The sequence below is a fragment of the Centroberyx affinis genome, unplaced genomic scaffold (assembly GCF_046629955.1).
Source record: "Centroberyx affinis isolate AG114_WGS23_722 - 3 ecotype Tasmania unplaced genomic scaffold, CSIRO-AGI_Caff_v1 ptg000122l_1, whole genome shotgun sequence".
Lineage (NCBI taxonomy): Eukaryota > Metazoa > Chordata > Actinopteri > Beryciformes > Berycidae > Centroberyx > Centroberyx affinis.
This window is the reverse complement of record NW_027278823.1, coordinates 252,501-272,769: the sequence shown is the minus strand read 5'-3', so window position 1 is coordinate 272,769 and position 20,269 is coordinate 252,501. Positions and strand designations below refer to the sequence as shown.

At 45.2% G+C, this 20,269-nt stretch overlaps 1 protein-coding gene across 1 annotated transcript in view; it reads left to right on the top strand.

Annotated features, from left to right (window-relative positions):
* The window catches only part of dmxl2 (Dmx-like 2), a 40,211-nt gene that overhangs the window by 4,302 nt on the left and 15,640 nt on the right, over positions 1-20,269 (top strand). The window contains exons 2-30 of the mRNA XM_071528660.1: positions 2,049-2,174; positions 2,470-2,541; positions 3,047-3,125; positions 3,323-3,467; positions 4,179-4,245; positions 4,359-4,531; positions 5,572-5,752; positions 5,870-6,050; positions 6,552-6,833; positions 7,063-7,334; positions 8,252-8,521; positions 8,891-9,120; positions 9,505-9,707; positions 10,325-10,446; positions 10,925-11,014; positions 11,148-11,256; positions 11,426-11,545; positions 11,715-11,942; positions 12,303-12,589; positions 14,280-14,446; positions 14,584-15,238; positions 15,703-16,032; positions 16,117-16,236; positions 16,677-16,812; positions 18,036-18,146; positions 18,412-18,581; positions 19,170-19,267; positions 19,388-19,553; positions 20,139-20,269. The exon at positions 20,139-20,269 is cut by the window's right edge and continues 134 nt beyond it. Coding sequence (XP_071384761.1) covers positions 2,049-2,174; positions 2,470-2,541; positions 3,047-3,125; positions 3,323-3,467; positions 4,179-4,245; positions 4,359-4,531; positions 5,572-5,752; positions 5,870-6,050; positions 6,552-6,833; positions 7,063-7,334; positions 8,252-8,521; positions 8,891-9,120; positions 9,505-9,707; positions 10,325-10,446; positions 10,925-11,014; positions 11,148-11,256; positions 11,426-11,545; positions 11,715-11,942; positions 12,303-12,589; positions 14,280-14,446; positions 14,584-15,238; positions 15,703-16,032; positions 16,117-16,236; positions 16,677-16,812; positions 18,036-18,146; positions 18,412-18,581; positions 19,170-19,267; positions 19,388-19,553; positions 20,139-20,269 — 5,321 coding nt within the window. The remainder of the gene's footprint in view (positions 1-2,048; positions 2,175-2,469; positions 2,542-3,046; positions 3,126-3,322; positions 3,468-4,178; positions 4,246-4,358; positions 4,532-5,571; positions 5,753-5,869; positions 6,051-6,551; positions 6,834-7,062; positions 7,335-8,251; positions 8,522-8,890; positions 9,121-9,504; positions 9,708-10,324; positions 10,447-10,924; positions 11,015-11,147; positions 11,257-11,425; positions 11,546-11,714; positions 11,943-12,302; positions 12,590-14,279; positions 14,447-14,583; positions 15,239-15,702; positions 16,033-16,116; positions 16,237-16,676; positions 16,813-18,035; positions 18,147-18,411; positions 18,582-19,169; positions 19,268-19,387; positions 19,554-20,138) is intronic.

The window sequence follows — 20,269 nt, the reverse complement described above, 5'->3', positions numbered from 1 at the left end:
TGTTTATTGTGTTGAATCTATCATCTGTAGCCTATATGTTTGGTTGTGTCAATGTTTACCTTGAAGAAACATATGTAGCCATCTGTTCCACCATAATAGAATGAACAAATCGCCCCAATTTGTCTTGCCAGCCTTCAGCACAAGTTATTTTCTGCGTGTGTGTGCATGATGAAAGAAATACAGGACACGCACAAGCCCAAAACAAGAGAACAAAGAGATGTTGGTAGGTCATCCTGTTCAAGGCAGATACACACATGCTTACCAGCCTGGCTCAGGGTACTACCAGGCACAAATTACCTCCCTGACAGAGAGAGTAGGATGGACTCTCGGTACATCCTCCTCGGTGTGTGTGTGTGTGTGTGTGTGGGGTGTGTGTGTGTGTGTGTGTGTGGGGTGGGGGGGTGAGAGAGAGAGGGAGGGTGTGCAGAGCAGTCCTAGGCTGTGCGTGACGGTGACCGCTTTTAATTCCAGCCGTAATGTGCAGGAGCAACTGCCGCAGTAATAGTAAAGCAAGGACTGCACCTCCTCATCTCTCTTTCTATCTGTCTCTCTCGCATAGTGTTCAGCTCGGCACATAAAAATCTACACCATTATTTCATCTCCTGCTACCACTGTATATTACACCCCTGGCTGTATTCTCGCCCTGTTGTGTGACACGGTGGTTCCCTGCCTCTCCTCCTGTTCTCCTGAATAATGAAAGACACGCGCCGTCATCCTGACTGTACTGTGGCTTCGAGGCCAGCTTGCCTGTCTCACAGGTGCTGCTGCTATTGCTGCCATCCTGCACATGGCTGCCAACCGCCACTGTATCAGCAGCCGCCACTGTATCAGTTTACCCTGCTGCCCATAACCCTAATCCTAGCTCAGGTCTGCCCAGGGGGCTGCATTGGCTCTGGTGGAGTTATTCCGGTAGAGTGGAATGTTGTGCTAGTTTCACTGCTAATAAAGATTACAATTTCAACAGCAAGATTTTTGACTTAAGGGTGCTAGGTCAGAAAGTGAGCTACGTCCACTCAGTCTGCACAATATTATAATGAGTCTCCTTGGTCTACTGGTATTCTCATGAATATTCATGACTGTGGGTGAAATTGAGGGTCAACATGGTCTATGAATGAGTTTTTTTCAGTATGTAAATACACATATGCTGTGTAAGTTTTGGGCTACTTATTGTGTAAGAGAAGGTGTCACTTTTTCATGTGTTGGATATCTCATTTTTGAATTCAACTCTTCAAATGTTCATTCAAGAGTTAAAATGTCTTGGACCTTAACGCAGACAGTTGTGCGCTGTCGAACTGCAAATATTCCCAAGGCCTGTAATTGCTGTCAACTCTCTCCTTCTATCTCTGTAGTGCTAGTGCTGTACTTGTTTCAGTGACATACAAAGATAAATTCTGAGATGGTTTCACTATTATACTATGCTAATGTAATGCTCGTTTCACTAGCATAGTCTACTAACGCTATGGTAGTTTCACTGCCATGCTATGCTAATGCTGTTCTAGTTTGACTGCCTTTCAATGCTTTGATGGTTTCATTGACGACTTTTGGATTTTAATTCTCACACACACAATTTGTGGGTGGAGTTCGGCTAGTAAATCATCCCAGTTGATAACATCAAATCGACATTATCAGATATTCATTCTTAATAGGAGATTGGTGATCAACCTACTCAATGTTGTGAAGCAGAAAATATGAAAATTTGAGCTGTTTGCATAATCTGTTAGTCACCAAGCAGTGTTTCTCTGAATTGTATCTGCATGCATACATACATACAGTACATACATATGGGATCAGATTTGTTCATAAAGAAATTCAAGGCAACGTGAAACATACTGGCAATAGCTGTGAAGTGGTATGTGGTACATGCTGTATATAAATGGGACTCAGTATTGGCCAGTTTTATTACTAAAAAAATCTGCGATTCGCTTAAAAAAACAGAACTGGAGCACTGATGCATTTTACAGATATATTGCTCAACTTGGTTCAGTTTAATTTGTTTATTGTGGCTCCATCTGACTTGATCCCTCTTGTTGTGTCCGTCTCTTCTGCAGGCCTATGGCTCCGGCTGTGACATAGTGATCCTGGCCAGCGACTTTGAGTGTGTGCAGATTATCCCAGGAGCTCAGAATGGAAACATACAGGTGGGCTGTGTGGAGTGCTCCCACCAGCTTGGCAGGGTAAGTCTTGAATGTGCGCACACAGACACCTACCCACACACACACACACACACACACACACACACACACACACACACAATTCCACTTTTCCGTGCGCTCAGTAGACATTAGCAATTACGCTAAGCAACAGGAAGGAACATTCAGCCATTTCTTTGCTGCTGTCATGATGTGCTGCCCATGCTCTCCTCTCCTTGCTACTCTGCTCTCCTGCACCCCTCTCCTATGGGAATGACTGTGCAGTAGCACTGATGGGGTGAGTAATGTTGTGATGATGAACGCAGCTCTTTATTTTTAGATCGCTGCATCCTACGGAAACACAGTGTGCATCTTTGAACCAATTGCTACCAACCCAAACAAACGCCACAAGGTGAGCACAACTGCCAGTCTGTCTACCTTTGTCTGAATAACTGTGAATGCAAGTTTAAAATGAGAATATGAGTGAAGATCCCCAGTGGATTTGTACCATAGGATAAAGAAACTGACAAACTGTGAACAGGGGCAGATTTGTTGATGTTGATCAGCTTTCATAGGAGCCTTCTGGTCTCTATTGTTTCTTTGATCTATTTGGTTCTTAATGTTATTTGTGTGGCCTTGGTCTTGATCATATTTTCAATGATTTACACATCAGAAGACACTATGTATGGATATGTGTGCGTACATTAGGCACATGTGATGGTGCAAAAGGCAGTACCACTAACACCTTTGGATTTTTCTTTCATTGTGACTGATGCCCTGCATGTAACTGCAGAGCAACTGATATCATCATAGCAATAAAGTATCCAGTGAAAATTAATCACACTTGTATGGAAATAACATTGCATGGTGTGGTTGAGAGTGTATGTTGACCTGCTCTCATGTCCTGTCACTAACAGCAGCTTAACTATCAGTGGCAAAAGACAGGACAGTTCTTCCTCGATGCCATCACCTACAACCTGGCCTGGGACCCACAAGGTAGGCCCACGCTTTCTGTGTTTGACTGACTCACTGACTGTCTGACTAACTGAATCCCACTCTACATGCAGCTCCTACTCACTCAGTTTGGAACGATATGAGCATTATGTAAGAGTTGCAGTGTGCATGTAGCTCTGTGTGCTGTAGTAATGAATGTGGGACGTGAGGTGTGTAACGTAGTGCTCGTGCGTCCTCAGGGAACCGTATCCTAGCAGCAACCGAGCGCCTCCAGCTGTGGGCTCCTCCTTTGACAGACGCCCTGATAGAGGAGGAGGATGGACAGACCACAGATGACAAGCCCCACCCTGTCCTCAATGACTGGAAGTGTGTCTGGCAGTGCAAGTAGGTCTCCAAAGCCCTGTTCATTTGTGTTTGTATACGATTTTTTTTTGTTTTGTTTTGTTTTAGTGACAATGTCACTTTCAGTTTATTTTTAAACTTAGAGCCAATGCATGCTTGCATAAAATAAACAATATGTATATGCGACAACATGATCTTGATAATATCGAAGCATTATTACAACAACAAAAGCAGGCCAATCTTAAATATGCAAGAAGCACGCCTTGTGCAACATGCTGAGCTATGTAAATTCAAAGAAACAGTTGTGCATACACAGGAAAGTAGCCTGTCCCTGAGTGGTAGAGCAGCGCTCTGTGTACATTTCAATCCATAGTCTCTGTCCCTCCTCTCATCTGTCATTCTCCCCACTTTTAAGTGTAATGTCAGTAAAAAGTTGCGTTGACTGTTTGTCACAGCAAGCCACATGTTGAATGAGTTTGTGTATTATGCTTGTGAGAACACTGTGAAGGGCTTTGTGAAGAGACAGACATATGAAATACTGTCAGTAATTGTCACATGCTTAACCTGCACGTCGGTGCCTGGGGAAGTCTCTAGAATGGGGAAGTGAAAATGTGACATTCCCACCCACAGCACATGCACAAACAAAGAACCACACACACATTGACAGCTTTCTGGTGAGCTGACAGCTTTCTGGTGTTTCCTATGGAGAAGTGAATGTAGCTGATCTCTGTGTTTCTGTGCTCTTTCTCTCAGGACTGCTGCATCTGTTCACACTGCCAAGTGGTCTCCTGATGGGGAGTATTTTGCAACTGTTGGGAAGGTACATAATACATGCAAACCCCAAAACAGCCCAATGTTGAACTAATTGAGTGTTAAATTAAATTGTATGATCCCTGTTAATGTTTGTGTGTGTGTGTGTGCGTGCGTGTGCAGGATGACTGCTTACTCAAGGTGTGGTATCCCACCACGGGCTGGCGTTCTGCAGTGGTGGTCCAGGACCCCTCTGATAAGAAGCCTCCTCCTGTTCACTTCTCCTTTGTTTACCTGGCTCACCCTCGCTCTGTCACCGGCATGTCCTGGAGGAAGACTAGCAAGTACATGCCCAAGTAAGAATGCACACACACACACACACACACACACACACACATGCACACACACATACACATGCACACACACACAGGGAGGGCAATAATGTGTTTATCAATTCACTTTCTTATACACACCCATTGTCCTCTCAAGCGTGATAGAATGTTTTTTGGCCCAAACAAGAGATTCTGAATCCCATTCCCTTTCAGTCTAACCTGAAAATGAAAAGGGGTTTACATTTTTTTTTCTTAAGCCATGTCAACAACTGAAATGGAATGTATAATATTACTGTATGTTACTGTTTGGCATTATAAGTAAATAATTACTGTTGATATATGTATATATGTTCTATATCTGGTTTGAGAGTATAAAATTGCAATAACATTTGATATTTATTTTATTTTTTTTATTATTATTATTATTATTGTGAGAGGCAAAGGGTTTGGGGTGTGCCTATATTTTTGCTGGTGCTCCCAAGTTTACAACATAAAAAAGTTAATTTAGAGCCCTGCCAGAGCATCCACAGAAACCCAACACTATGGTGCTTTGTTCACTGTGCAAAGCTGAAATGCCACACCGCAGCAGTAACTGCCAAACAGAAAAAAATCCTGATTGTGCAACTGTACGCACATGATGGTGCAGAAGCATGGCAAATGTTAGTCAATGTACACTAGCCCGCTATCCAGATAGTTGGTCACCTTATTATAATTGTATAACAAGGATACCCTGATGAAGCTGTATTTACTCAGAGTATAGTTTTTCCTACAGTGCAAATTCTTATGTGGCTGACTTCCCAGTCTGGTTTGGACACACTTACAGGTGTGCTACAACAGTTCAGTAGTTCTGTTGTTACCTAAATGTAGCTAGCAATACCCATAATTCAGTATCTTACTTGGGTCTGGACATTGGACTCTGTCTGGATTCTATAAATACTGGAATGTAGTTTGGTTGTAACAACATTTTTTACTGAGAAAATATTGGACAGATTAATCAATAACAAAGTAATCTTTAGTTGCAGTCCTACAGTGGTTTCGCCTATAAATATATCTTGTCTTTCCAGGGGTTCGGTGTGCAACGTGTTGCTGACATCCTGCGAGGACGGTGTGTGTCGGCTGTGGTCAGAGACGCTGCTGCCGGAGGACAGCCTGCTGGGGGGGCAGATCTCTGAGAACACACACTCCTTCAGCTCCAGCCTGCCTGGCCTGGGAGGCAATAAGGACAAGATCCAGCACGCTCTGGAGGTACGCTTACTCTGCATGGTCAGACCTGACCAGAAATCCTTAGTATATTTTTCATGAAGGGATAACCTAATCCTGCTCTTTCTCTCTCTCTGTCCTGTCTGTGTTTTGCTTGACCAGTCTATCCACCACCTGAAGCATCTGCGCCGGGGCCGTCGACGGTCCTCTGCTCTGGTGGCACACACTGAGCTGCTGCCCTCTCAGCTGGGCACACAAGACACACACACACACCGCCACATCGCACACCATGCCAATGCCCTGTGTCACTTCCACATCTCAGCCAGTATTAACCCCAACACAGGTAGGATGTCTTTGCTGGAACAGGCTAAGCAGCATTTCTGTTTGTCTTCACCATAGATCCTGTGATGCGTCATGGCACATCTCTTAAGGCCAAAGTCTTACTCACTTTCTCTAATGGTGGAATCACACTAAATCCATAATGCATTTGTGTTGCTGCAAAAGGATCCCATAATTTTGAGATCAAACTGATTTGACCTGGTTATTGTTTTAAGTTGTTTTGTTTTAAGTATTACTTTGTTGTTGCAAATTTTGATTCAAGTAGAAAAGTAGAAAGTAAGTAGAAAAAAATCCAACATGTAACACCCTCATTACCATGCAACAGTATGATACAGCAGTAATGAATTCTGTCGTTGGAAATAAATTAATTTCCTTTAGAGAGCAGCACATTCAATGGAACTGTGATCCCGACGTAAGCCTGAGGAATGTTTTATTCACTCTCTTTTTCTCCCTCCATTCATCCATCCATCCCTCCCTCCTCCCACTTCCCTCCTCGCTCTATCAGACATCCCGTCGGTGCTGGCTGACTCTGCAGTGTTCAGCCCAGAGGACGGGACAGGTGGGGGGGGCTTCGTGGTCCACTGGCTCAACAATAAGGACCTCAGCTTCACTTCCTCCATGGACCTCTTCATGCTGCAGCTCCGCAAGCTCTCTGAACAGCAGCTGGACCAGACTACTGAGGACCCACTGGACCCCGAGGGCTCCCCCATGAAGTTTGACTTTGGTATGACCCACAACCAGGCCAATGCAGATTTCTTAAAACGCCTGGACTTAAGTTCAAGTTTAAGTTCATTTATTTATATAGCCCTTTATCACAAGCATGTCTCAGAGGACTTTACAGAGAATGAGCCTAACTAGATCTAACTGATCAAAAATCAGTTGTGAACAAAATGATATAGGACAAACATAGCGAAAAGCACAAGACATAAGAGCAGATTTTAGCAAGACAAACAGCCTACCTATTTTACATAGCCTAACCTCGTAGTGAAAAAGCATATTGTTCTCTGGCTTTCTAGACCTGGACGAGATGTCGGACAAGGCGTCCTCGGAGCAAGGTGAGGAGGGCGAGCCCGGGGAGCAGGGGAGCACCAAGGCCTCTTCCCCTGGCTCCAGCTCCAGCATGCCCCTGCCCTCCATGCTGCTGGAGAGGAAGATGGAGACGCTGACCATAGAGTGGAACAAGAGCCCCGACATGCTGTTCACCATCCACCCTGCCGACGGCTCCTTCCTGGTGTGGCACGTCAAGTACTTGGACGAGTACATCCAGGGCATCTTCAGGCAGGTTCAGGTGAGCAAACCCAAGCGGTCGCACACACACACTTACTCCCTCATGCTGCGTTCACGCCATGCGGGAAGAAACAGAAGAATGGGATAACATCTGGTTGCTACAAGTTGGAAGCGTTCATGTGTTTAAGTGAACACCCACATTCAAAATCATTTTTATTTATGAACCAACCATCAACCATAAACAAACTGTTGCAGATATCACTCGCTTTTCGTAAGTAGCTGATTGTGTTAGTGTGAATATAACTGATAATTAGGATTTTCATTAACGAGGCCTGCTGAGATTGGTGGTTTCACTGCCATGTTCTGTGTTGGCACACTTACACAATTTGTGGTTCAGAGCAGGAGATATCAGAGCCAACCAGAAATACCCACCTGTCCTACTTGTAATTACCATTAGGAGGCTGACAAGAACGTTTTTTTTCTGCAGTCGGCAGCTCATATGTACAGTAAATGCGACGTGGTGTGAATTCCTCACTGACTCCCTCTTGTCACTCACTCACCCACTTATTCACTCACTCACTCACTCATGCTGTGGCAGCACTGTAGCTGTAGTTGTACTTTGCACAAAGTGTAAGGTGACTCAGCACGCCCCCAGCCTTATGTAAGACTCCTAATATTCGTTTCTTCTTCAAGACGTGAGACACTTCACTCCTCTATACCTGTGGGTTATTAAAACTTTGTCACGATTTACAAAATCATTTTCAACAAATCGTGTATGTTCTTTATTGAGCAGTATTTACTTAATGGGAAATAAAATTTGTATTATTGTGAAAATGTAACTTTATGAATCTTCACACTTTTCACATACTGTAACTCCTGTAATCCTCTTCTAGTATGCAAATGAGAGGATCTGTAGAGAATCTGTACTTGTTCTTCCAGTGGTTACATTTTTCTTCTTCTTTCCCACTCTCTTTCCAGGTGTCCTTCTCCTCTCGTATTCCAGTGGCGTTTCCCACAGGCGATGCCAACTCGCTGAGTAAAAATATCCTGATGTACGCCTGCACTTTGACCGAGGGAGAGAGTCCCGGGGCGGGGGAACAGGGGAGGAGGGCTCAGCGTGTCTCCCACTCTGCCTCAGCCTCAGCTGGCCTGGGTTCGCCCGCCCTGGGCCCCTCTCTCAACCCCCGCCCCGGCATCGGGCCTGCCGTCATGATGGTCTCCAAGCACGTCGATGGGTCTCTCAACCAGGTGACAGATTTCTGGGAAAAAAAGGGAACTTCTTTTAAAGGGATGCACCATTTTTTTGGGGAGGTTGGCCCATGGTCAACATACTCGTTAAGTGAACCAAAATCATCTATGTGTCCCCAGTAGATCATTTGGTCCGGTGCTCCGTGCATGTTGAGTGATAGTCTTTTTTTAGGATAATGCTAGTCGCCTACTGACTTTTTTGTAATATAGTAGTACTTGGTGCATTCCTTTACCCCTCCTGAAGCCCTAAAATATCATACCAGTACCACATTGCAAATCATAAACCTATTAATGAATTCCTCAATTTGTGTATATTGAGCCATCTTCACAGCCCTCACTAAAGTTTTCTTTGGCTCCTTCTGTCTCCAGTGGGCAGTGACGTTTGCCGAGCGCTCTGCCTTCTCCAACGTACTGACCGTGTCTCACAAGTTCCGGTACTGCGGCCACCGCTTCCACCTGAACGACCAAGCCTGCCACACTGTGCTGCCGCTGCTGCTGACCTCCTCTCACCACAACGCCCTGCTCACCCCTCCTTCAGCACCCGGCAGCCTGGAAGGAGAGCAGCCCCCTTCCCTGCCCCCTCCCAAGGGACTTCCCAGGTATGGAACAGAGGGGGAGGCAGAATAGGGAGGCATGGATGAGAAGAGGCAGAGAAACCAGCCTGGTGCCAGACTCCTGAATCGTGTTCCGCCCACTCTTCAGATTTTGTCGAGTGATTCAGAAAGTCTGGTGTTGCCCTAGTCAGCGGCTTGTTCTCGCTCGGAGAAACAATCACCCCCCCCCTACACAAAGAAAACGGCTAACGAAATGGCCACTGAATATCAGGCTACAGAGAAACAGAAAGCGGGATGAACTGAGAAAAGAAGAGATGAGGAAAGGAAAGGATGGATGAAGAGAATTGCTTTACATGCTACTTAGTACAATTGACAATGCTTTTGTGAGTGATGGTCAGTTCTAATCCAGCGTTGCTTGTGTACTTCCAGGAAGCAGCTTCGTAATGCAGCTACAAGGACCTTCCACGACCCCAACGCCATCTACAGCGAGCTGATCCTGTGGAGGGTGGACCACATCGGTCCCCTGTCCTGCACTGGAGGGGTCTCTGAACTGGCCCGCATCAACTCTCTGCACACCTCGGCCTTCAGCAATGTGGCTTGGCTACCCACACTAGTGCCCAGCTCTGTGCTCGGTAAACACATACAATACTGTGGTCATGCACACCATATATTTTTGTTATGGATGTAATGTTTAACCTCAGTGCTTTATGACAGTGATATATGCAGAAATATTCCTGTTAAGAGTAAATAATTGTCATGGTTAAATCTACAGGAAAGTGCCATTTATGCTGAATCATCTGAGGTTTTGCTCAGAGAGCTGTTATCTTGGGATATTATATAAGCAAACCTACTTAGTGGTTGGTGAATCTTCCTCTGTAACAGAACAAGATGTTACTGTGACAGTTGTTTTTTTCCCAGGGGCACAGGTGCTTGAAAGATTAAACGGCACAGGAAAGAAATTTAAGAGCATGATATGTAAAAAAAAAAATGAAAATGCTGATTCAGACTTTGAATTAAGTTGCACATTTGCTTCTTTTTTTTTTTAGCATAAATTTATTTTTAGTCGCATATGCTCCTAAAATGGTTGCACAATGTAAAGCCCTGTACAGTCACTTGAAACATTACCGCACGTTTATATATTTATTGACATACTCTCTACTCTAGGGTGATATTTGGTTCACTATTTGATAGGACAAAATTAACGCAAACTAATCCATTCTTTATGAATCCTATATATTGCTTTCCTTAGGAACCTACTGTAACAGTGCCAGTGCCTGCTTTGTGGCATCAGATGGTAAAAACCTGCGTCTCTATCAAGCTGTGGTTGATGCCAGAAAACTACTGGATGAGCTGTCAGATCCTGAGACATCTGTGAGAGCGCGCACTCACACACACACACACACACACACACACACACTAAACGAACAGAGTACAAACAGTCTAACATTATTGCTCATTGGGATGTGATATTCTTTGGTTTGAGTCCTTGTCATTTACCATTACACAGAATTTGATGTAACTGACTCTTGTGCTATTTTGGGAGAGCATCTATGTAGAAACCTAGCTTGGATGTTAGAGGAGAGAGTAGTGGGGAAGAGTGGCAGTGTTATTTGGGTTATCTAGTGCCTCCCATCACAGATGTTTTGTTGAGTTAGACCCATAACAGAACCAGCCCAGTCCACAGCAGTGCTCAATACTGATCAGTACTGTACTCACCTACACCACCCTGTTCCCACACTTAAGACTTACATCTAGTTCACATTATATCCAATAATGTTTAACGTTATTGGTCTCAGCAGCATAGGCTAAATGGATAACTGATCCTTTTTGTATGTGTGTGCCTGTTTAGAAACTGGTGGGCGAGGTTTTCAACATTGTGAGCCAGCAGTCCACTGCCAGACCCGGATGTATCATAGAGTTGGACGTCATCACCAACCAGGTTAGCTGCTCTGCTCTTTTCACAACCACCTCAGACCAATGCTGGAGAGAAATCACGGCTTGAATTCCTGAAATCTTCTGACGAATAGACAAAGTAAACCTGTTTCCCCGATGCTGTTTCCTTGTGCATCCAGTGTGGCTCCAACACCCAGCTGCTGCATGTGTTCCAAGAGGACTTCATTCTAGGTTATAAGCCACAGGAAGAACCAGAAGTGTACACATCTGCTTTCCCCTCTGCTGAAGGTAGGGCATACTTCACTATTATCACTCTGTCTAGTACTATTTCTTTTTACTCTGTCTGAAAACGAGTGAATAAATGATGTGAATGAATCTAGGATGTTTGGCATTTTTGCAAACATGACTGGAGCGTAATGTAGTTATAAGAGGGTCTGAATGTGTTGTCCACCTCCAGATTACAACCCTGCCCCGTTCTCTGAGAAGTTCTTCCTGGTGGTGATAGAGAAGGATCTCAACAGGAACTCTGTCCTGCAGATGTGGCACCTGCACCTCAAGTCTGTCCAGGCCTGTATGGGTGAGTGTAGGCTACACACGGATGACCAACTATTGTCATAATTAGACGTTTCTCTGGATATTAGCATGTGGTTAATAGGAGCACTAACATCATTTGTGCATTGTTAAGCTTGAAAGCATGAATTGTAAAGGTATACCTCTTTATAATGTTGCCGTGTCTGTGTGTCCAGACGAGCCGGTTCCAGATTATAGCTTCCAGAGCCAGCTGATGGTTCCCAATCAGGTGATGAATGCCGACTCCTCCCCAGAGACTTCCCCCATCAGCCCCTTGCCCCGGTCAGCCTCCACAGCCAACTTGCAGTCAGCCAGCAAGCTCATCCTCAGCTCCAAGCTGGTGTACAGCAAGCGGCTGGACCTGCCCCACGGGGTGGAGGTCACCAGGGCCACGCCGTCTGCAGGTAGGGATGGACACAAAGTCTTCACACACACTCAGACCATCGGACAGTTGCCTAATTAAAGGCAATGCTCCGTGTAGCATTTTTAAACATCAGTGTATCACTGACAATTTGCTTGTGATACCTTGGTGTAATTACCATAATAAAATGAGACCGTGGTTGAGACGATTGGTAGCCTCTATCTCATTGATTTTTTTTTTTTATAGGCTAATGCTATACGTAGCACCTATGATCATGATCAACTGAGATCACATTAAAATAAAGTGGCCCCGAAGAAGGCTAAGCCCAGCACCAGTCACAACACTGACCGCATGAAGGGGTTTTCTCTAGTCTCCAATATTCTCCTTCCTCTCCCTACCATAGGACATCTGAGTTCCTCCTCCATCTACCCGGTGTGTCTGGCTCCATACCTGATCGTCACTACCTGCTCCGACTCTCGCGTGCGTTTCTGGCACTGCACCGTAGAGGGAGAGAAGGGGAACAGCGAGGAGAAGCAGGATAGCCGGATCTACCGCTGGGAGCCCTGGGCCCTGCTGAACGAGGAGGAGGACAACAACAGCGCAGTGTGTGTGTCGGGACGTCCCGTAGCAGTGTCCTGCTCCTATACTGGGAGGCTGGCTGTGGCCTTTAAACAGCCACGACAGGGACAGGTGGGAGACCAGCATCTGGCTTGGTCATGCTGTATTCAGTCTACTGTGCCATTAACCTGTACGAGTGTTTATATTAAGTTACATCTAGATTTGACCTCATTGTTCAGCCCACCCATTACATTTGGAATTGGAGCACCTTCCATATATCATGAAATAAATATTTGAGTAAGAGCCATTCTTAACCTGTAACACCTACTGGTACTGATCCTGGAATAGGCCCAAGAGTAAAGCTGGGGCTCAGAATGAAAATTACCCCCACACTCATCTATCAAAACCCTAAAGGAAGCACCGCTCACACATATTGATTCCTTTGTATCATAAGATTAGCTAAACTGTATCGTCCCTGCAGGAAAATGTGTCTTAGACATCAAAGCCGCAGTACCAAGGACATAAAAACAGTAAATGAAAACGGTAACAAACAGCAGCATGGGATAGAGGCATCATATACCCATCATCAAAGGATAAAACACATGATACAATCAGTCCATTAGATAAAGGTACAGTAGATACATGATGGATTCATGCAGCACATTATTTAAAAACTGTGCTAATTGTCATGGTCTCAGAGAAAGGGCCATTAACTTTAGCTAGTTGGGTTTGTGTAGTGGGTAAGCAGTGATACTACCTGATTATGTGAGGGTTCCACTTCCAATTTGTGCAGCTGTCTGAGTAGTATATTCAAGCCTAAAATGGTTCAGGTCCCCTGGGATAAGAACCAGAGCCTCTTGTGTGCACTTCAATTCTGTCTGGATGCATTCTACTAAATGAATGGCTGCCTGCTTTGACTCACCGCTTGGGGGTGACATAAACTGAGCAGACAATGATGCTGCCAATCTCCTGGGGCAGGTAAAATAGTCTTAGACTCAGACTAAGGACTTGTATGCAACTGGGGTTGCTTACAGTCTCTCTCAGAGTGTAGTTCCTGCACCACAGATCACTGAGGTAGACACAAATCCACCTGCTTTTTGTTTCACTAACTCCTCATTTCTTTCTGCCCCAATTAGACAGAAGCCATATAGCTCAACCATTGAGCTTGAAATGTCTTTACAGAGCCACAATTCATTGAAAACCCTCAGGCAGGAATCATGGTATTCGTAGCATTTTTTGGAGTAGTATCACCATTAGAAGTGGTGGTCTTGTCTTCCTCCTCTGTGGCCTTGTCTCGCCCACAGATGCCACTGGGTGTTGGTGATCTCCACAGGCACCTCTGCAATAAGTCTGTGGGAGCTGAAGCATTGGTGTGGCACAGGGATATCAGATTATTTCTGGTGTAAATCCAAGGTGCTATGTCCATATCAACAGATGTATACATTGCTGTGGATTTAGCAAAAGATCCAAAAATTATTACTGCCATGGTCATATACTTTACTAGTACCATTGTCCTCATCTTTTAACAATTCTATAAAAGAATGAACTAGGGACATTCAGGACAAACAATGAAGAAAACAAATGTACAGGTAGCAGCGGCTGCTGAGCAGAGCCAGAAAGCTTCTTGGTCCAAACCTACATTTAAGTCACACATCAGAGAACATCTCTTCTTTTATCCAGTGAAGGATTTATTGAGCTCATTTTACTTGATCTTGCATTCATGCAATGAATTCTCCTCAATATCCCCCTTCGTGCACTATTTATTTTCTAAGCTTTAAGGTTTGACATATTTTGACAAAGTGCTGTTCATTCTCAGCCCCAGGGCTCAGGAGGGGACTTCTCGATGCATGTGTCCATCTATGAGTGTGAGTCTACTGGGGGCTCAGAGTGGGTGTTGGAGCAAACCCTCCACCTGGACGACTTCACCAGACCCTCCTCAACCCTGGATCCACGAGTCAGCGTTGACTCCAACCTCTTTGTCTACAGCAGGTCAGGAGGCCACTAATGCTTGTTTGTTTGCGTGTGTGTGTGTGTGTGTGTGTATCTGCATCTTTGTCTGTGTCAGTCGCTGTGAGTTAATCAGTACGGCTGTTTCATAACTTAAAAGTTCTCTTTTTCCATGTCAGATCTGACCTGTACATGAGCAGAGACCACAGCTCCCCCAACATCAAGCACTATGTCCACCTGGACTGGCTGTCCAAGGAGGATGGATCCCACATCCTGACCGTGGGAGTCGGATCCAACATCCTCATGTACGGCCGCATCTCCGGCATGGTCAACGAGCAGACCAGCAGCAAGGAGGGGGTGGCGGTCATCACCCTTCCCCTAGGGGGCAGCATCAAACAGGGCATCCGCTCTCGGTGGATCCTGCTCCGGTCCGTGGACCTGCTGTCCTCCGTGGACGGCACACCCTCCCTGCCAGTCTCCCTGTCCTGGGTGAGGGACGGCATCCTGGTGGTGGGCATGGACTGCGAGATGCACGTGTATGCCCAGTGGCGCCAGGACAGGAAACCTGGGGAGGGAGAGGAGGGCAGCTTGTCATCTGCCGACAACATCGCAGGGGGTCAGACCGCGGTTACCTCCTCGGTCTTTGAAGGGAGAGCCAGGTCTAAGAGTGTGTTTGAAGGGCCCACTGCGGTGGATGAAGCTCTTCGTGCCCCAGCAGGACTGCAGGACGGGGGGCTGTTTGAGGCGGCTCACTCCCTGTCCCCCACTCTGCCTCAGTACCATCCCACCCAGCTGCTGGAACTCATGGACCTGGGAAAGGTTCGTCGTGCCAAGGTGGGTCTGTTTCTGCTTCTTCCAGTGGCTCAAAAACATGACAAGGATTACCACATGCTATGTATTTAGTTAACATTTATTTAATAGTTTGAGGTCATGTTGTCAAAGCACAGGTTCAGATGTGCTAGGACAAAAGCGCATTCATTCCTTTAGCCATCACTAAGCTACACAGACTGTGGCGATAGCTGAGACCATGTGATCAATCTCTGTATCCTTTTTAATGTACACTAACTATCCCATAAATGCACTTAACTGATATTATACAACAGCACTTTATGTTACTAAGTATACTTTGAATTATGTAGTAACTGTGGAATGATTGGTAAAACGAGAAATTACTGGGTGTTTTGACTGAATGTTAGTGTGTGTGCTTTTAAGCTGCACACTAAATTGGAAGTTAAAGTCTCTAATCTGTCTCATCTAATCTACATCATTGCATGGTCCATTGGCCTTCCATCCATCAGGCCATCCTATCCCACCTGGTGAAGTGCATTGCCGGTGAAGTTGCCGTGGTGAGGGATGTGGAGGCAGGTGAGGGCGGAGCCAGGAGACATCTGTCCAGGACCATCAGTGTGACTGGCAGCACAGCCAAAGACACCATCGTGGCCGGCCGCGACGGAGGCAGGGACTACACAGAGATCAACTCCATCCCTCCCCTGCCCCTCTACGCCCTTCTGTCAGCTGACCTGGACACTTCCTACAAGGGAGGGGAGGAGGCCACCAAGGGAGGCAAGGTGGCCGAGGGCGAGGGGGCCCAGAAGAGCGCAGAGGACCAGTACGCTGACCTCTTCCAGGTCGGTGGAGTTGGAGAGTTCTGCTTTTGTTGTTAAACGTACAGTCCCGCTGATATTTTAACACCCATCCTCCTGTATTAATAGGTGCAGGCGGTCACCACCGATGACTTTGTGAGCTTTGCCACTGAGAAGCCAGAGAAGAAGTCTCGCGTCATCAACCTCTCTCAGTACGGTCCTACCTATTTTGGACCAGAACACGCCCAGGTACTGCTGGATATTTTAGGGCATCCAATTTAAAACATATTAAAATTGTGTCATTCCCAATGTAGGGTATGGTTACTCTTGTCATGGTTGTCGATGTGTCCAAGCAGTTTTTCATTTCAAAATTACAATCATTTTTTTGATTTCTTCCTGTGATGACATGTTTTATATTCCAGGAGTCTACACCCCATCCAAATGTTTTGAAAGCTTACTTTAACCTGTAAATGTTTAATGGTGATTGATTGGTGTAGATACATTAAAAAAACATAATGTTTCCATCATTGATCTGTAAATACAGACATTCCTAACTATGTGACTCGACTCTCCCTTTCTCCCCTACTCACCTTTCTTCTCTCATCCCTGCTCTCTGCTTCCTCCTTCCTCCCTTCCTATTCTTTCCCTTCTTCCCTTCCTCCTCTCGCTGCCTGCCTCTGTGTGTCCAGGTATTGTCCAGTCACCTGATGCACTCCAGCCTCCCAGGTCTGACCAGGCTGGAGCAGATGTTCCTGGTGGCCCTGGCCGACACTGTCGCTACCACCAGCGCTGAGGTCACCAGCTCCACTGACCAGCAGTACACAGGTCAGTATGTGTTTGTGTTGCTTTACTTTATTTGATTATTTGACAGGGACAGCGCATTATGTAACATATTGCACCACAGTATAACCGGAGGCTATTTTGCATCTGTAGTGCCTGGATAGGAGTCATCAGCACATTAAAATGCAATAATACAAAGCACAATAAGCTAGTGCACTATACAATAACTTATAATATGCTATTTGATCTGTAAAGTGCAAAAGTCATGCATATAAATAAGCTATAATACGCTAAAAAAATATATATACCATATATACACCATATAACTAAATCTCTCTCTGTGTCCCTAATGTACAAAGAATTAGTTGTTTTTTAGGCCAGTTTAAAGTTTTAGTTTTAGTTCTTAGGTGTTGGTTTGTATGCTCACTTGTATGTCAATAGTCACCTGGGGCAGTAGGCTGCCATAGTGTTAAGAGGGGCTATCCTTCAACTGAATGACCCAGGTTCAAGCCCTCAGGTTGCCAAGCATCCTCAGGCAAGATAGGCCTACTGACCAGCTCCAGGGCTGTTATTCTGTAGTTGACCTGCACTCTGACCTCCCTGGAGGGGGAGCAAGGGAAAAGACAATTTTCTTACAGGGATCTATATAGTATCTCATTATTGTTAATATGTACGTTTTTGTGTGTAATAGCTGCAGTTACCTGCAGGATACGCTTGCATCAAGCAGCGATCAAATTTAAGCATGTTAGCGTGTTGGCCCGCCTCAATGTCTGTGAGTCCATCAGATGTTTCCCTTAGTATGAGATCATATCATATTAAAGCCAACTAAAGGTTATAGAAATAAAAGCTAATCATCGTTGGTTACCTGGTTATGGTTATTATCTCCAGTTATCAAAACTTGGTAACATAAACAATAGCGTTTATACTACTACACTTAACTGTATATAAACACACAGAGAGCTCATTCATCACAAAACAAACACACATAATTATCTTTGTCTTTTCCCTCCAATTTTCCATCATATTTATTTAGTCTTTTGAGAGGAAGACATTAGCAGGTTGTTCCAGTGCTAAGTAAGCACAGAGAGGGTAAGAAGGTTCAGGGACAAGAGACATACTCTCTGACAGGACCACATGAACTAGAGTGACACTGGATTTGTAAAGGGCATTGCCCTTTGCAGAAATGCTGCCATTTCAGTAGAATGATCCGCTGCTCTATGGAAGGACCATGGAAAGGTTCAGAGCTGCATGGTGTTGTGTTTCTGTAGGTGGCGAGGCTCTCGATGAGTGTGGACTGAGGTACCTGCTGGCCATGCGTCTTCATACCTGCCTGCTCACCTCTCTGCCCCCCCTCTACCGCATGCAGCTGCTCCACCAGGGTAAAACACACCAACCAACATACTTCTGCTGAATACTGAAATTAACTGTCACTGACACAAAAAGAGCATTGTTCTATATAACTGTTTTATCACTATCTTATCAGATTTTGTGATCGAGAGATTTCCGGTGCACTTGATCTTGACAATCAACTCCAGACATCTTGCTCTATCTGTCTCTCTGTCTGTCTCTATTTCTCTCGCTCTCTCTCGCACTCTCTTTTTCTCTCCATCTCTCTCCCTCATTCTGTCGTTCTCTTTGTGGCAGGCCTGTCAACGTGCCACTTTGCATGGGCCTTCCACTCGGAGGCGGAGGAGGAGATGCTGAACATGATCCCGGCCATGCAGAGAGGCGACCCCCAGTGGTCTGAGCTCCGGGCCGTCGGAGTGGGCTGGTGGATACGCAACATCAACACACTGCGCAAGATGGTGGAGAAGGTACCGGGACAAGCTCAGACCAGCCCATAGTAGACTAGATTCACTGTACATGAACACTGTGAAAGTTGGAAGCTGCTTCACAGTATCAATTAATTTGATTTGCTGATCGATTGACAGCTTCTGAAATTAAGCAATAAGTGACAAGAGGCCATGCCTTAAGGCGGCGGTATACTTACAACAAAGTCATGCTTTCTCAAAATAGAAACACCCGTACGCAGCGCCACATATTTATTTGTGTATACTCGCTGCTGGATGGTATTGTCTGTTTATTTACACTCCATCGGGGACGTTGAGGGATTATGAGAGGACCTTTAGGACTTGATCAGTCCCAAAGGTCCAGATATCCTCTAACATTCACATGTCACCCTATTCTTTCACTTCTTATGATATAACAGCTATTAGCAACACATTAGTACTGGTATGAGTCATGATTTGCAGTTAGTGCTTTGATGTTTAAATTAACGTTTATGCTGTCAAAGATGTGCATTTATCAAATATTTTACGGTGGTTTTGAGATATGACTCCAGCTAATCAGAACTGAAAATTGTAACTATCCGTTTAATATATCTGTAATATTTATGTGATCAGATAGGTAAAGCTGCGTTCCAGAGACACAATGACCCATTAGATGCTGCTCTGTTCTACTTGGCCATGAAGAAAAAGGCTGTCCTGTGGGGCCTCTTCAGGTGGGTGACTGTTTCTATACACAGCAGAATTCATTTGTATTTAGTCAATGTTTCATTTTCATTTTAAGTTCCCATCAGAATCGTCATGTGTGTCCAAGCTGTGTGGGTTTTTTCTCTCAGGTCTCAGCATGATGAGAAGATGACTCAGTTTTTCAAGAATAATTTCACTGAAGATCGCTGGCGAAAGGCAGCACTGAAAAATGCATTTTCCCTGCTGGGCAAGCAGCGCTTTGAACAGTCCGCTGCCTTCTTCCTTCTGGCTGGATCACTCAAAGATGCCATAGAGGTGTGAACAACACACACACACATTTACACTCAATCACACAAAGATACACACACCATACCATAGCTTATAGCTGTTGAGTCTATTCCAGATTTCCATTGCCCTCGCACTGGAAACTTGGCATAGCCTTGTTTTATGGAAATACAACAGAAGGTGTGAAGGTGTGTCTCTGAGAAACAAACATTATGTTACTACGTCACAAACAGTGCAGTTCTGTGTTGCTGAGAGAGCTGGATATTCTCCAGCTCTGAGCCTTTAAACCACATGAGAGAAGTCTAAACTCCATCGATAAGATACATAAACAGCCTGCATAGTTTGCCTTGGCCTGGGATTGCCATACCACACAGTCAAAACACACAGATAGGCAAAAACTGGGTATACAAGAGTATAGGGTATAGAGAGTATCTATGCTGCAGCTCTATGTGGCAATTGCAGTGAGAATCACTACCTCAGTAGCTTAAATTTCTGTGAAAATGTTTCAGGCAGAATTCAGTCTCTGCCAGCTCACTTTACTGCAACACCATTTCATCCACTTTTGAAATGTTGTAACCCAGTCCCTCCTCTCCTCTGCGGCTCCATGGTGTGTAGGTGTTGTTGGAGAAGATGGAGGATCTCCAGTTAGCCATGATAGTGGCCAGGCTGTACGAGGCTGACTTTGAGAGCTCGTCCACCTGCCAGGGCCTCCTCTATGAGAAGGTCCTGGGCTGTAACAGGGACGG